Source organism: Rhea pennata, chromosome 4, assembly GCF_028389875.1.
Source record: "Rhea pennata isolate bPtePen1 chromosome 4, bPtePen1.pri, whole genome shotgun sequence".
Classification (NCBI taxonomy): domain Eukaryota; kingdom Metazoa; phylum Chordata; class Aves; order Rheiformes; family Rheidae; genus Rhea; species Rhea pennata.
Window position 1 is genome coordinate 56351603 of NC_084666.1, and position 15897 is coordinate 56367499.

At 33.8% G+C, this 15897-nt stretch overlaps 1 protein-coding gene across 3 annotated transcripts in view; it reads right to left on the reverse strand.

Annotated features, from left to right (window-relative positions):
* Window positions 1-1640: 1640 nt before the first annotated feature.
* Window positions 1641-15897, reverse strand: part of INTU (inturned planar cell polarity protein) — a 54210-nt gene continuing 39953 nt past the window's right edge. For all 3 annotated transcript variants that reach the window (XM_062573987.1, XM_062573986.1, XM_062573985.1), the window contains 8 exons: window positions 13783-13836; window positions 12299-12361; window positions 11057-11278; window positions 10088-10510; window positions 9461-9558; window positions 8573-8762; window positions 4499-4653; window positions 1641-2168 (listed from right to left, as the gene is read on the reverse strand). In XM_062573987.1, the coding sequence (XP_062429971.1) occupies window positions 2057-2168; window positions 4499-4653; window positions 8573-8762; window positions 9461-9558; window positions 10088-10510; window positions 11057-11278; window positions 12299-12361; window positions 13783-13836 (1317 nt within the window). In that variant the 3' untranslated portion in view covers window positions 1641-2056. The remainder of the gene's footprint in view (window positions 2169-4498; window positions 4654-8572; window positions 8763-9460; window positions 9559-10087; window positions 10511-11056; window positions 11279-12298; window positions 12362-13782; window positions 13837-15897) is intronic.

Sequence of the window (15897 nt, forward strand, 5' to 3'; positions counted from 1 at the left end):
ACTACAGACAGCAGCGTAACTAAGCGTAAGCCTCTGTGCAGAGTACCTCCCATTTACTGGAGAGTTTTGAAGAACTGAAGTCAGCTAACAGTCTGACTAAGCACAAGAATCTAGATGGAGGTTACCTGTCTGAACACGCTGTCTTTTTAGAGTGTCTTATGAGTCAAACCGTATAGCCCAACCTTTAAAAGATAGAAAAAACAAACATCAGCAAAATGACACTTTTCAGTACAGATACACACGTATGTGCACAAACATACACATAGGTTCTGTAAAAGCTGTTAAACCTGCAAAGAACAGTGCAGCAAAGACTGCTTTCTTTTCTGTTTCTTCTAACTACAAAAAGATCCTTCTGTGTTCAAAAAATATGTATTTTAGAATTTTTAAAAGTTCTTTCAAGTATCATCCATTCTATTACATTATCCTTATTTTCAAGCAGTATAAACCTCACACCATTTCTTCATCAATTTGTAGATGAGGAACTCAGATAAAAAATACTGTATTGAAGTAACTCAGTTCTGTATGTTTCACACTGAAATATAAAGGTTATTTGTTGTCAAGGCACTAGGAATTTCTGGGAAAAACTGATTTAACAAAACCTTTAGCATGTGCTTAAACTTAAGGCCCAAGACTTCTACTGCCTGAAATCAAATCAACTGTTAAGTAATTAAAAGGAAGCTGGGAGTCACTCAGAGTTAACGGTTATAGGCATTTCATTGACTATTTTAGAAAGATTCTAAATGGTATAATTTTTTACTGAAAACAAAATTTCAGGAGTTGATCATGGGAGCCTACATAACTGAGTATATTTTCATAAATACTTAAATTTTTTGATCCCATTGCTCTATATGCATCTGTAGTTACGAACTTGATGATAATCACTCATGGAAAACAAACAGAAGAAGGAGAAAAAAACCCAGCTGAACTGTTGACATGGAATGGGATAACATGCTGTGCAGATGGCCATATCAAAATATGCTGGCTGGGCGGAAAGAAGTTCTAAAATTGTACATTATACATTATACCTCTAGTAAAAATGCTCTAGGAGCAGTTAGTCTGTAGATTACAAACCTTTCAGCAATTTGCAGGTAAGCTGAATTCTAGATTTTGCAAGCATTTGTCTTCTCTTGCCTCATATAGATACAGCCTAACAGATATATATTTTTTTAATATCCAGTTGTCAATTATAGCAGGCCTAGCTAAATAAATATTGTTTAAATAAACAAATGAGAAAATATGTTAAGTACAAAAACTAAGGTTATATTTTACTGACCTTTGACAAATAAACATTTATTTATTATAAAATCATAAGAATAATATAAAAGTAGCCAAGTTCATGCATAGGTATCAGACAAAACTACCAACTACTGTTTTTTTCCCTACATATTTTCTTTTGTGCCTTCACAACTGCTTTATAGGAAATACAAGTATTTTTTAAAATAAAACTCATGAAATCAAGTAAAATACCAAACACGCTATAGCCCCTGAGTATGCAAAACTGTGTATTGGAAAAAAAAAAGATAAGCTGTTAGATTTAGATGGCTAAGTGCCATTAATCTGCTAAAAGATTTCTTTCTGGTTTTATTAACTCAAGGCTACTGAAAATATTCAGGATTTTTCATGACCTTAGAGCCACAGAATTTTAATTAACTGGAAAATTTATTTTTTTCTTCATCACTGATTGCCAAATATTTAGAGAACACTTTGAGCCTATCAGCTTACCACTTCACATTGAATATTGTACAGTGAACACCAGTGAATGTACAAATTACGGTGATGTTTTCACGTAATAAAAATATCAGGATAAATAATTTGACAGTGTATAAAAATAAGGGATTTGGTTCTCTGAAATCTTTTTTAATGTTAAATTGATTAGATAATAAATCATAACAAATTTTAAACCTGTGTCATACCACAAGGTAGATTTACTTCTTTAAAAATGTTTAAAATATATGCCATAGATGGGTACCACAATTCAGTTAATTTCTCTTGACATGTAAGTACTATAGAGAGATTCCAATGCCGTGCAGAAGTGCTGAATAGTCAGAAGGCTCATCTATGTAGCTAAGCCGAAGGACATTTTAAAGGCCATTTCAACTGCAGCATCTGTGACTGAGTCATGAAAACAAACATAAAACTCCTGAGGTACTGGATGCAGGAAGAGTCTCCTGAAAAACAAAAGAGGAATTGTCATAGGCATTAGGCTTTTTTTCGTTGACTCTTCTAGATACCCTGGTTGTACTCTGGTGTTTCAGTAAGATGTTAAGTACAATCGTTGTATAAAACAACTAGCACATCTCCGCAGCTCTCCTGCATATTTTATTTTCATACATTAGATTTTTAAAATCAATTTAATCTCACCTCAGTTTTCTCAAGACTCTGTACAAGAAGTTTTTCAGGTTTTCAGTATCTGCTCCTGTGATACTGGTTTGTTTGCTGTAATCCAAGTTTCAAGGCTACAAGCTACAATTAAGTTACTTGGGAGCAAATATTCTCATACTTGCTTATGCTTGAACTTAATATTATATTTTGGTAGGTACATTCCTACATGTCAACCCAATAGATTCTTTTAGAGAAAGAACTAAAACATGAAAGTTGTTAACATGTACATAACACTGTACATAACAGTGAATAGCATCATAGTGAGAGTGACGGAGCACTGGCACAGGTTGCCCAGAGAGGTGGTGGAGCCTCCTTCTCTGGAGATCTTCAAGGCCCGCCTGGATGCAACCCTGTCTAACATGCTCTAGGTGAACCTGCTGGAGCAGGGGGGTTGGACTAGATGATCTCCAGAGGTCCCTTCCAACCTTACTGATTCTATGATTCTATGATATGTATATAGTATACTTTAGTATTACATTAGTATATAGTAATGGACTGCACCTGCAAACAACAGTCCAAATAACACATTTGGTAACACAGAGTCTGGAAAACTGATTTTTAAAGGTGACAACAACAGCCTAAACATTTCCCAGGATTTTAATCTTTCCAACCCAAAGAATAGCACTTGTAAGCACACATAAAGTACAGTTACATCCATTCATTTATACCCAGAGGGATACGGTCTTTTTTTTTGTGTGTGTATGCATTTTTTAAAAAAACTTCTTAATTGAAGGCACACAGGTCAAAAAAAAAGCTCTGTTAGAGTCAATTTTTAAATCAGTATTCCTGGCCAAATATCATTATCTGTGGATGACATTTCCTCTCACTGTATTAAAAAAAAAGTTCTTATGTCATATTCAGAAATGTATTTTACTGATTTCAAAGACTTTCCAATTTGTATAATAGTTTCACTAGTTAACAATAATAATTTAATGAATCAAGCATAATCATTTATCTTCCTTTCATCCCTTGCCCAGACTGAATCTGTTCTTTGTATGGTGAAAACAGCTTCTACCTTATCAAACATTTACATTTTTTCGTATGTTTATCTAGTACTTATGTACTATCTAGTACAAAGACAGGTGATGAATGCACAGAAGCAGCAAAAATCCTATTGACTGTCTAATTATGGTATGAATATCTGCTTAATGGAGCTAAAATGTAGACAGTGCAAAATGTAGGTAGAAAGAGGAAACAGTGCTGATGACAAATAGTGGCTATGGAATGTAGCTTATTGGCCTTGACTTAAACAATTGCAAGATTTTTTACATTCTGAACGATCAAGCAATGATGCAGGTTATTTTCCCATTACAGTGTATTACCTTAAAACAATACTATTTTTAATATTTAATGCCTCAGGCAGTATGCTGTTCTGTCATACAAATTAGCCTTAGCTAGCTACGTAGCAAGGCCTATATGCACCATTAAGAAAAATCACTTAAGTTTAAATAATAACACAAAGAAAAAAGCACTATCAATTTGCAATGGTAACAGCAGAACATACATGTATATTTCAAAGCAAATTGAGGAAAGTAAGTTTCCTTTCCAAATTTCTTCAAATGAACTGGTAGATTGATTTGGTCTTCCCAACTAAAAACCAACTACAATTGTTCACTTCTGTTTCTTTTTTTCTAAACTACATGCGTTCCCTTACTCATTGGTATCACTGAATCAGCATTATGCATGGGAGCAAGACAGATGGGATTTACTTGCAAAGCAGAGTGAAGAGGTCAGAATGACTGTGAGAAATATAGAGAAAGCAAAGGGTATTAGGGTAAGATTACAGCACTTTAGCATGTCTATTCAGCCCAGCATGGAGCTGTGCAGTGGTGTGCTGAATAGAGCGTGAGGTCTTTGTGATAGTTAGACATGACCACAGTGCTCGCCTACGTTGACTTACTCTGTCTTACAGCAGTGGAACCACCCAGATAAAACTATCCAAATACAAATTCATAGAAGTACTGATACAACTTCCCAGATTCCCGAGCAAAGGCAACTTAGTCAGAGTCAGCTCAAGTACTACGATACGCTACAGTTAAGTTGATTCTTGAAGAGTACAGTGGCATATTCAAAATAAGACACTTTGAGAGAAAGATACATCTGTCTTTAAACTTACCCCACAACCCAGTAACTCATTGTTGGTGGTGGTTTCTTCTGATCATTCCAGTTATCAGGAGAGTACTCAAACAAAACTCCATGTTCTTTTATTATATCTAAGTCTTCAGCTTCTTTGCTGAATTCTGAAATCTTACCGCCTGCTCTTTTCTTTTTCTGTAGAACATAGGTGAAGTATCAGTACGGAATGAAATAGTTTTGTTCAAAAAGCAGAAAATGTAACTGCAGTATGATTTCAGGAATCTGTGTTAAATGATCTTGCTATCAAAAATCTGGCTTTAGAAGACATAATTAATTTGCTTAGATACGATTCTTTTCTCCACAGTTTTGTAAGTTTGGTATTAACAAGTTTTTTTATATGATACAACTTAGAGGTAGACACATACTCTCTTTTTTGATTTTTTTTTTCCTTCATGCTGAATACCATTCTCTTTAATAATACGTCTGAGATAATACAGCGCCTTTAAGAAAAAAAGTGTATTAAAACAGTTAAGCTCCCCCCTTTCTTTCTCTCAGTGCCTCCCTAATTATAAATTGTGGTATTAAAAGCCTATTGAATAAACATGGTCAGGCGGGATTTTTTTTTTTTTTTTAATAAAAAGTTGTATTTTGTTCGGAGCATTTCTTGCCCTTATTCTATATGAATACATAGCGTGTACAAAAAAAAAAAAAAAAAAAAGAAAAAAAAAAGCTTTTTCGTTTTCATTGACTTTTAGGGCTATGCTTTGTACAGAGCTTTTGAATAAACCTTGTAAAAGTTCCAGGTGTTTATAACTGAACTCTTGGTCCCCACTTGGTGAGGATTAAATTGCATGCACAAAAACTACTTTTCTGTCTTGGCTGTGTCAGGGTGCTCAACAGTCCTGTGAGTCCAATGTAGCCACTATGTCTTTTACCAGAAATGAGAGGGCAAAGAGAGAAGAATGGACACAGAGTTAGACACTGGGGGAATTTCAGAATGGTTCTCCATTTGTCTAAATCTTCTCCTGCTGAACTCAAAGGAATTTTATTATTATTTAGTGAATAAATATCTACATAATAATGAAAAAAAATTTCTTTTAAGCATGAGAGGCATAATGACATTACAGAAACAGAAGTGGAGATTCCTTTGAAACAAATCTGTCTCAAATCTCTAGCAATGTGAAAGAGAATTTTGTCAAGCCAGGTTCCACTCTGGTTCCACTACAATCCTTTCAATGAAAATTTTGTTCCAATTAGTTACTTTGAAGGTGAAAGAAAAGGTTTTCTTGAAAATAAATCTCAAAGAATTTCTGTCTGCCATATGCAGAAGCAGAAACCACTTCTTTCAGTTTGCCTATAATGAAGATTGTGGAGCTGAAGGTCTAGAAGAGCAAAGATGGTGGAAGGTATCACAGCAACTATCTAATGTCTGGCAAGAAAGGGTAGGAAAAAAAGTGAAATGCTACTCAGCACTTCTAAAAAAAATTGCTAATATTTACATGAGAAAGCATATTTTAATTTCTCTAAACATGTTTTGGATTAAATTGATAAAGCACATTCTAAATTACTACTAGTTTATACAGTAGAACAAGTTTCACAATAGATGACTTAATCCTTTCTGTATCTTTTCTTAGTATATAAAATTGTCTCAAACCTAATTTTTGTGAATGTTGCTGCTGAGAAAACATAAGGAACATGTCAGTACTGAGTCTAGTATTTTCCTCTCCCCTCAAAATGGTGTAGTTATCTCATGCAATTTCCAAGTTGACATTTGTACAAACGTATTACAGAATGTCTTACACTACACTATTCATACTGAAAATAGTCAAGGAAAGTACAGAAAATATGTACATTAGGAGGGGGTTATATGAGACAACTATGAAGGTAATTTAGTCCTATACTTCCACTTGCATTAAAATTTATTCTTTTTTTTTTCTTAAAGTAAGACCATTTAATTTAAAATGATGATTTAAAATGATAACTTAGATGATTATTTAAAATGATAACCACCTATTATGTACAGTGAAGTATATTTTACAGTTTAAGACTCCAAAGCTTATTTTTGCTCAACTTCAAATTTATTCAAATACATTTAAAAGTTAATTAAAAGGTAGTGAATTGATTATTGATCATTGATTATTGATCAGTTTAATTGCAGTTATTTTGCATTATCTGCACAATTCCCTAAATCCTAATCTACAGCAATATTTTACTGATCTGAAAGAATAAGCAATATGATAGTATGTTTCTGTGTTTGATTTCTATTAGTCATGCACTATGAATAAGGAAAACCTCTAGTTCTTCTTTTGCATTGCTCTTGCATTGTAAAGCAAGCTGGCAGTTATCAGCAGTAATTATTGCAGCCAACATACAAAATCTACCTCAGATTTGTTGAGTAAAACCACTCCAGTTCCCATTGCTACCAAGCTGTCTTTTACAGGTAACATAGATTCTGCTCTACAAGAAAGACTTTACACTGAAGCACACATTCATTAATTATTTGTAACCTTCAGGGCAGAATGAACTCAGCAGCTACCTGCTGTACTGACACATGCCTAAAGAGGCAGGAAAAGCACATACTGATGTAGCTGTGGCCGAAATAGAAGTTTTCACTTTCAAGTATGAGTTTTCACTTTTTGGTACACATGAATTTTCATGGTACACATGAATTGTTTCTTTATTTGGATATTTTTGGTTTGAAGTAAAAATTGGAAAAAAACTTCTCTTTAACAGTTGTTACCAAAGGCAATTTGATCTTTGTCCCTCTGCTTGCTTTTGAGTTTTTGTATCTCCCAACAGATGTGCCCAAAATACATGATTCATTGTCAAAATCCCACTCAGCCTGAACCTCAATGTCATATGAAACTGACAAAACAATCCACTAACTTATTTTTTTTCCTAATACTTAAAAATCCTATATGGTTTATGAGGCTCATCAGTCTAATCAGAAGTGATTCTTTTGGTAACTTCAAAGAAATATGAACAAAAATTATACTGGCATTTGCAAACGGCATTTATTCAAATTGTATTGTTATTTGCTATTCCTCATAATCAGCACTGCACTATTGGCAGAAAGTCTGCAGCTTAGGGCTGCTACTACTTCTTTTTTTAGCTTGGATTGTCACCTTAGAATCTAAAAATGCAACTGATATATAGCATTTGCTGTATGTTTATATGTAATTATTTCTCTTTCCTAGAGACTAAACAGGTTACAAATTAGGAGCAGGGATGATCTGTTAATCTGATTTGATTCAAGTCAATAAAAATCAACAGTGCAACTAACAAACCAGGCTTTTAGCAAAATAAAATGTGAACTGAACAGAAAATATCTGAGTGCAGTGTCTCATAAAATGAGATATTTATGCCTATAATTTAGATCATCTTTGGCATCTTTGCAAAGAGGAGAAGCCTCACCTACACTGCCATCCCACCTAATCTATGATCCAAAAGAGCTTATCTGGCAGCATAATTAAAAGTGATTGATCATTACAGCCAGTCTTCTGCTAGACAAATACCTCCTGAACAAACTATTACAAGCATGAGCAGGTGGAAAATGTGTAAGTAATTGTAGAATGAATTACTCTCTTCCCTTCAGAGATGCCGCCTTCAGATCATTGTTCAGGCACACTGACACGGAAGTGAGGGGAGACTGCACTGTCACTGCCTGTATGAAATAATTTCTGGAAGAAAAAATAGGCTCAAAATTTCCCTTACTGCCAATATGAAACCTCTCCAATGCATTAAAATGGCTAGAAAATCCTTCTTTTGCTACTTCTTATAATTCTTGAACCCAGCGCGTGAAACTTTTTGCTAAGTTACAAGCAAGAGTCCTAATATCAAATGGAACAAGAAAATGCTATACTGGATACAGAGCATATTTATTTTGAGAGCAATTTTGGAGGGGCAGAGGGTGCTTATTGCATGCCTGCTTGGTTGGAAAATCAGAGAGAGAAACTGCCCTTAAGAATAAAGATAACACGTACATTAAACAACCACAGACATACAGAAAGCTTTTCCTGCTAGTAGACTGTTTAAATAATGAAGTGGAAACAATCTTGAAGCACTGAGTTGAGAATATCAGCAGAAAAACAGAAGTAAGAAAAAGTTTGCATACTTCTTTCTTTATGGACTGCTGGAATACGGAACGAATTGAAAGACAACAGCGATGGAAATTCTCAATTAACCGAGGGTGGATGGAGCCACCGAGCTGTGCTACTTCTTGATGAGTTGGAGTAATAAAGATTCCTTGCATTGTTTCCAAAAACAGGTAGTGGAAGAGGGTATTCTCAGGACCAGATGTCAACCTTCAAAAATAGGAAAATTTATTTAATGTTCAAATAATTTTGAATGATTTTTCAGTTACACAACATATGTTTCTTAAAACAGAATTGTTTCTCTGGTAGCTACAGTAGAGTACAAAAATTGGTAGAGATGTTCCAAAAGTGCCTCTTTCTATACCAAGGAAATCCTGCTAATTTGGACTGTTAACACTCAAAATTTTTTTAAAAAAGTGACTATGGCACAAGTTATATACTGCACTTACATTTCCAACAATTCTTATCGAAACAAAGAAAAACTGAAGGAGAAATAAAAGCTTGGCAGGGATAAGGAAAGCTTTTTGTAAAGCTCAAACACACACCAAAGCTGTCTGTGCAGTCACAAGTGACAAGAGAGAACTAGGATGGTCTTGGCTGTGTTGTTTTTGCACACCTACCTAGAGGTACAAAGAGGTACAAGGTATATGTGCGGTCCCAGCAGACTCATTTACTTGAGATTCAAAGATTATGTATGTGGAACATGCATGCATTCCAGGGACATACTCTTGAGAAACATCTTTCTTTTCTAATTAACAATCTCCATTAAAGAGCTTCACTTTTTAGAAGCTTTGCATAGGAAGGTTTTGGTTTGGTTAAAAGTATTCAAGAACATGTGTGACCTATGTGTCTTCAAAAAAAGCATATGAATATGGCCTTAAAAATGGTGTACTCAAAAAAATTCTTACTTGATAGTGTCATAAAGTTCTGCATCTTTCTCTGAAAGGTTCTTTTTAAGGTTTCCTAGATGAAATGGATTTGGTAGGGTATGTTTTTTTTTAGAGACCTGAAAAACAGATACACAGATGAACTAACAGAGAAATCACACTCAGTGAAAAAAATAAAATACAGTATTATTGAAAAAAAATGCTCAAAACAGTTGCTTCAACTTGTATAAATGTATTTTATACGCTGTACTTTAGTTTGGGCTAAAATGGATCAGGAGCAGTTGTACAACTGTACAGCAAATTGTCCTGATCACTTCTGTTTATGCTATTATTTTGGAGATATTCTTCATTTACTTCTGCTGTTTGCAACACAGCTGTGCCTAAATCAGTCATCCACAGACCAAAATATTTAGAAGCAATGATAATCAAGACAAAAGAAATGTGATGACTTTGAAGCTGACCCAAAACTTAAGTCAACAAAAGTCTTTTCTACTGACTTCAAGGCCTCTACATTTTTTTAAACTATGTTTTTCTTTAAAAGTTAGTTATTAAATTTTTAAATAAGTAAAAATAGTGTATCTTAAATAAATTACCACCTCCCTCAGGCCCACCAGAATGTTACAGTTCTCTTTGTCCCTGTTCTCAGACCTGATCAGATACAGACTGCAGATTACTGCTTCCATCTTCTGCAGGACCTTCATTACCACGGTCAGGTGACCCGCTGGTTCTTGTAGGACTCGGCTTACGTGCCTTTAAAGAAGAGTCACCAAACAGGATCCTTTTGCTTGCTGGAGCAGTTACTGTTTTGGAAGTACTTTGTAGCTTGCTTAGGACGGGTGAGGTTGTCAAGCTCTCTACTTTGTCTCGTGTTGCGGGAAGGAACCAGTCGGCACAAGATAAAGGTGGAACGGAGGGAGAATCTAGCCTTTCTTCTATGCTGGCATCTATTCCTTCCAGCTGAAGTATTGTGGCTTTGACTTGATCTACGTATATGCAGTCTGGTCCTGGATTCCCAATAGCTTTCGATGCACAGCCGCCTGCCTCCAGCAGAACACATAGCATGAAGTGTCTCTGTAAATACGGAAGTATGAATATTAGTGTTTGATTTAAAATATGTATACTGTATTAGATTTATATCTCATCTTATATTTGGACAGAATACAGCACTATGTTCAACAGTTCTTCCTCATCAGAGCTTTGTATTTTTTGCTGATTTTTATTTTAAATCAAAATCATGTCCGAGGAAATCTTTCTGTGACCATGTTAACCAAGTTACAAAACAAACATAAAAACTATCATTTCCTTACTCATTAGTTGTTTTAAAAAACACATTTCTTAAAAAAAATCTGAAAATACAAAATTATAAAAGACATTTGCAACTGAAGTAAACAGAGATAGAAATAATGAGAATTTGTAATTAAAATTGCAAGTTTTATATCTGTTATTTAAATAATTCTATTCTCTAAGAAATGCTATCCTATGAAACAGCTATAATAAAGCTATTTTGTAAAATCATTGAATTAATGTACAGTAATGTATGATCATACTGTACAACAGACAATATACAACAGCAAAACAGAACATCAGAGACTGGGCACGCTGGAAACATTAACTTACCAAGCCAACTATCAATAAAAAGTATCTTGCTTCAGGTTCCCCATATCCTGTAAGACTTGAAGCATCACTTGGCTGGATATGATGATGTGGAAATACTTCCCGCCATATCACTAACTGACCAATCTTCTGTTCAGCTGCTAAGGGTAACAGACAATAGTGCCGACTATATAAACCTATATCAATAAGATCTTCTTTTGGCAAGTGATTAGCAATCAAGTAACCCTTAATTAAACACAGAAAAGGAAATATATTCAGTAAGAAATAAAACAACACATCACTTAATAGTACTTTTCATATAGAGATACATGCTCTACACTCCTTGAGATTATAAGATTTCTGGCCAGGAACTATGTTTTGGGTATATGATTGTACAATAAAGACTATTCTTTAGTACCATATTTGAAGAATCTAAATACTGAAATATAAACAAACAAAATTAACAAAAATTATCAAAGACAAACAGGGAAAGGTATGGTTTAATAGTTTGCAAAATAGCTACTGACAAAACTAGCTACAGAGTTAAGGTGTTTTAATTATCATTTCCTGCCTACCAAAATATTGAGCTGTAACTGTAATTAATAAATTTTCCAAGTAAATTATATAGTACAACAGTGTTCTTAACACTGATGGGATTACAGTTGGAGCAAAGTTACTGTAGACATTTATGCTGACAGTTTAGTCCCATAGCACTACTGGCTTGCATGAAAGAATCCTTAAAATGTAAATTGTCTTAAAGCAAAGGCTTTATCTTCATTTTTTTTCCATATTGCCACATTAAAAAAAAATTATAAATACAAATGATGCCGAAAGTGAAAAAAAGCTGTTGATCCAATTTCTCAAGTCTGTGATTAAAGACAGATTAAAGATAGATCACCTGTTGTCTTCTTTTATAAAAAAACAGCAACAAGCAAACCCAGTGCTATTAGACTGTCATACAGTCTCGTTTGAATTGAGTCATTCTTTACTGTCTCTCTTCAATCCTTGAGCCATATACAACAACATTTCCATAGAACAAAATACTTGTTTGAAACTGCTCTTACTAACCACATAGTACATATCACTACATGACATGAAATACTTTACACTGTTAACGTGTTTCAGTTTTAGGTCTGGTTCAAGCATTACACATTTAAAGCAATCTTATATTTTTCTTATTTATCAGATTCTGCAAAGAGTTAATGCATGACTGAATTAGATTTCCATTGTATTTTCTTAACCTCTAGTCTTAATCAATAATATTACCTTGTAGAAGAGACATGAACCCAAAATCATATATAATCTTCTCATGTTGTAGTAATCTTCAGACTGTGAACAAGAGCATGGTATAATTTCTAATTCAGAATTTTTCTTTCACTGAATGAATGTAAGTAAATTATTTCCAGTCAGTGGTAATCAATGTCTTTTTAATAATTTCATTTTTTATTATTTCTTTTTTTTTAATCACTATGACATCAGAAAGGTAGTGATGGCAGTGGAACAGAGAGCTAAGTAATGTATGAAACTTTTAGCTTTCATTATTGACTTTTCATCAGTACAAAAAAACATTTTCTCCAACAATTTTTGGTTCAGAATAGCAATGCTCAGGTTTCCTAAGTTCTTATATTTCCATAAACGTTTTTTGTAGGATAAGCTAATTCTCAAAGTTCTTAACAGTGCAGCAGATGAAGCATAACCATTGACACCAGAGGGTCCTCTTAGAGCAAATCTTCCAAATCAAACCTTTTTGTGTGTGTGATATTTGAACTGTTACCTAAAATACACCTATTCATTAATCTTTTCATGTAGATGCCCAGTGCTCTCAGATTCATTACACTAACTTTAGGTGGGTATTGCATATTTTAAACTAAGTGAGTGCAATTAGTTTCTCTGTAATAAAATACTACTTGCAGACATTACTTTCTGTAAACATTCATCCACTTTGTTTAGTACAGTGATTTTTCTTTGTTGTGACCCTTTAAGATATAGGTAACAGTTAAGCAAGACAGATTATGTATCTGCCTACCTTGTATTTTCCAATTTAAATACCTTTTAGTTATTAAGAATGTATGCCCAAATTTTTATGCTGAATATGTGATTAAACATATTTTCTTTATGTCTTAGTACACTTACAAGAACATAATTTAAAAATGAATGTTCTGAAACACAGGTTTAAGAAATTCCTTTTTTTGTAAAAAACAAACCAAAATTTCAATACATTTTCATCTTACCATGCTATATATGCAGAGCAAGTAATACTCAAGTAAGCTACTGTCTTCTCCTTACACTGTTAGGATATGTATAGCTTGTATAACTTTCATAAAACTGGTGTAAGTTTAGTTCTTAGTGTGCCACAGCAGTTGTCACTTATATTTGCAATTACTTGAAAAGGACAGTTACCTATAAAGATTTTTTAATTAAAAAAAAAAAACAACAGCAGCCAACAGGTATACTAAAATGAGATTGTCCTTTTAGCTAACGTAGACTATGGGCTTGAATTACAGTAGACCATGGATTTTCAGTGACTAATCTCATAACACTATAATATAGTTAAAACGTTAACCATGGATAAAAAAATGGGTAAGATTGAGATACTTATTAGAACAAGAATAATATAGTACAACTTTGCTTTGATTTCCACTTTACTAAAAAGGTAGATGGATTTGGAATTAGTGCTTTTTTAAACTACTGAATATGACCGCAGCAAATAGATTCTCTGCGCTGCAAACAAACAAAAAAAGAACATTTACCAGCTCTGCAAAATCAGCTGCTTCCAGATCACTCAGGGCTGTGTCAATTTCCATCTGAAATATTTAAAGAGTACATTTTAATAGAAATTTCCAAGATGTTTACTTACAGTAATAGCATTGCTCTCTTTAAATTGCTAGTCTTATAAGGATTGAAAAGTATAGAGTGAATGGTAAAAATGTATATACTTATTCACTAACAACATCATACATCAAGAACACCTCAATTCATCAGACTAAAGAAGAATCTTTTCAATTACTGTATATTTCCCTCTTCTTTGAAACTGTAAAATCTCTCTGCTTGTCCGCCTCCTGAACCCACTGTGCTATACAAAAGAGATGTCAATCTTCCCTTTGGCCTGCATACAAACATGAAGTCTAGAGACTATGCTTTGAACACTGGAGACAGCCCTGGAATCTGGCAAACTTTTGTATCCAACTGAGTTGCTAGAAAAATCTTATTCATGATGGATTTAGTTTCTGTGTCTATAGAAGTTCCCCAAACTTTCTCACACATTACCTTTGTTCAACTGAAACAGCTTTAAACTTGTGTTATTTCTTCAGTTATAGAAGCTGTTGGTTAATTTAAGTTTTGCTAAAAATACTGTCCTTTAAAGAACACAGTACTGGCCACTGAAGTTCATGACATAAGTGTGCTACTTAATGAAAAGAACTTAAAACCAACCGTGATGCACTTAGGGGGCTATGTAAACAAGCTGCCTCTAACTGAAATATAAACAATTTTTCAAATTCAGAGAAATTTCAGGTAGGCTGTTGGCATTCAGCAACTAACTAAACCCTCAGCTTTTCCCCCAGTTAAAATTTAAATGGTTTTCTGTCCAAGAAAGAACTGATGTTCTTATTTTTATACTCTTTATACAATATGAACATCTTCACCAAAACTTATCTACTGGAAATTTCATCTTCTGCAAGAACATAACTTTGCTTGAAACTGTGGATGACCTAAGATAATTTGAGAAATACATGTTCAAATCATACAGATGGAATAATTAAAAAAAAAATCCCCCTAAAACTTCAAATTTCACAAGAAAGAAAACAACTTGCAAGGTAAAATAAAGATCAGAGTGTCGCAGAACCCCTCTACAGAAACTTAAGAGAGAGGGGAAAAAAAAAAAAAAAGAAAAACATGTAGGAGAAAAGATTCATCACCAACTAGCACAAGAAAAAGAGAAGTGTTACTTCCTGAATAGGAAAAAATGCATGATAGTAGTTAGAGATGCACTAAGTTAAGTTTGAAACACATTAGATTGCTGACCGACTATATTCTGCAACTACATGTTGCCTAATCATTTTATTCCCTTCAGTTACAGCAGCATGGATTTTCCAAATACGTGGATGGGCACGGAAAGGAGTATGTACAACCCTCTAGATTTTTCACTTAGTTAGCAGATTTTTGTCTGGAAATCTACAAGCTTACAAATATTTTTTGTCCTTCCATAAAAGAAAATTTCTCAGACTGAGAAACTGAGCTGAGTTTGAGCTGTTTCATTTGCATTAAAAAATGGCAAACACTCACGAAAAAGCAAACTCTTATTATGATAAGGCTAACATATTTTTAAAATAATTCCAGATTAATGAATTCTTTTTGCCCTGAATTTTTGTAAAAACTGCCATACACATACTGACTTAAAAATTTTCAAACAACCGTTCAGATGATGTAGAAAATATAATCTTAAATGCAGAGTTGAAAATATTTAAGTATCATGAAAGCAAGATGAGTCCTAGATTCAGTAGTGTTCAAGACAATGGAAAATGAAAATGCAGCGAACATTTCTCAGTGTTAGTATTTATCCACTCCAGGCTCAGAAATGAAATGACTGAAAATATAGGAAGTCCACTGTCACAGGAGTCCTAAGGATGATTCATCTAATAGTAAAGTAAACATCTGAAATAGATCAGACGAATTACTACTAAAATAAATCAGATTAATTAAAGTGCCATATTCTCCCTATTTACTAACAGGAAGAGTTTAGGATTAGTGGCTCAACTGTAGCCATTTGTATCACAGATCTAGAACAAGGTGAGGCTGATGTCTTCACACACTATCAAAACAAAAAGCAGGTGCTTGGAACGTATGAATGTTTAAACTGATGCTAA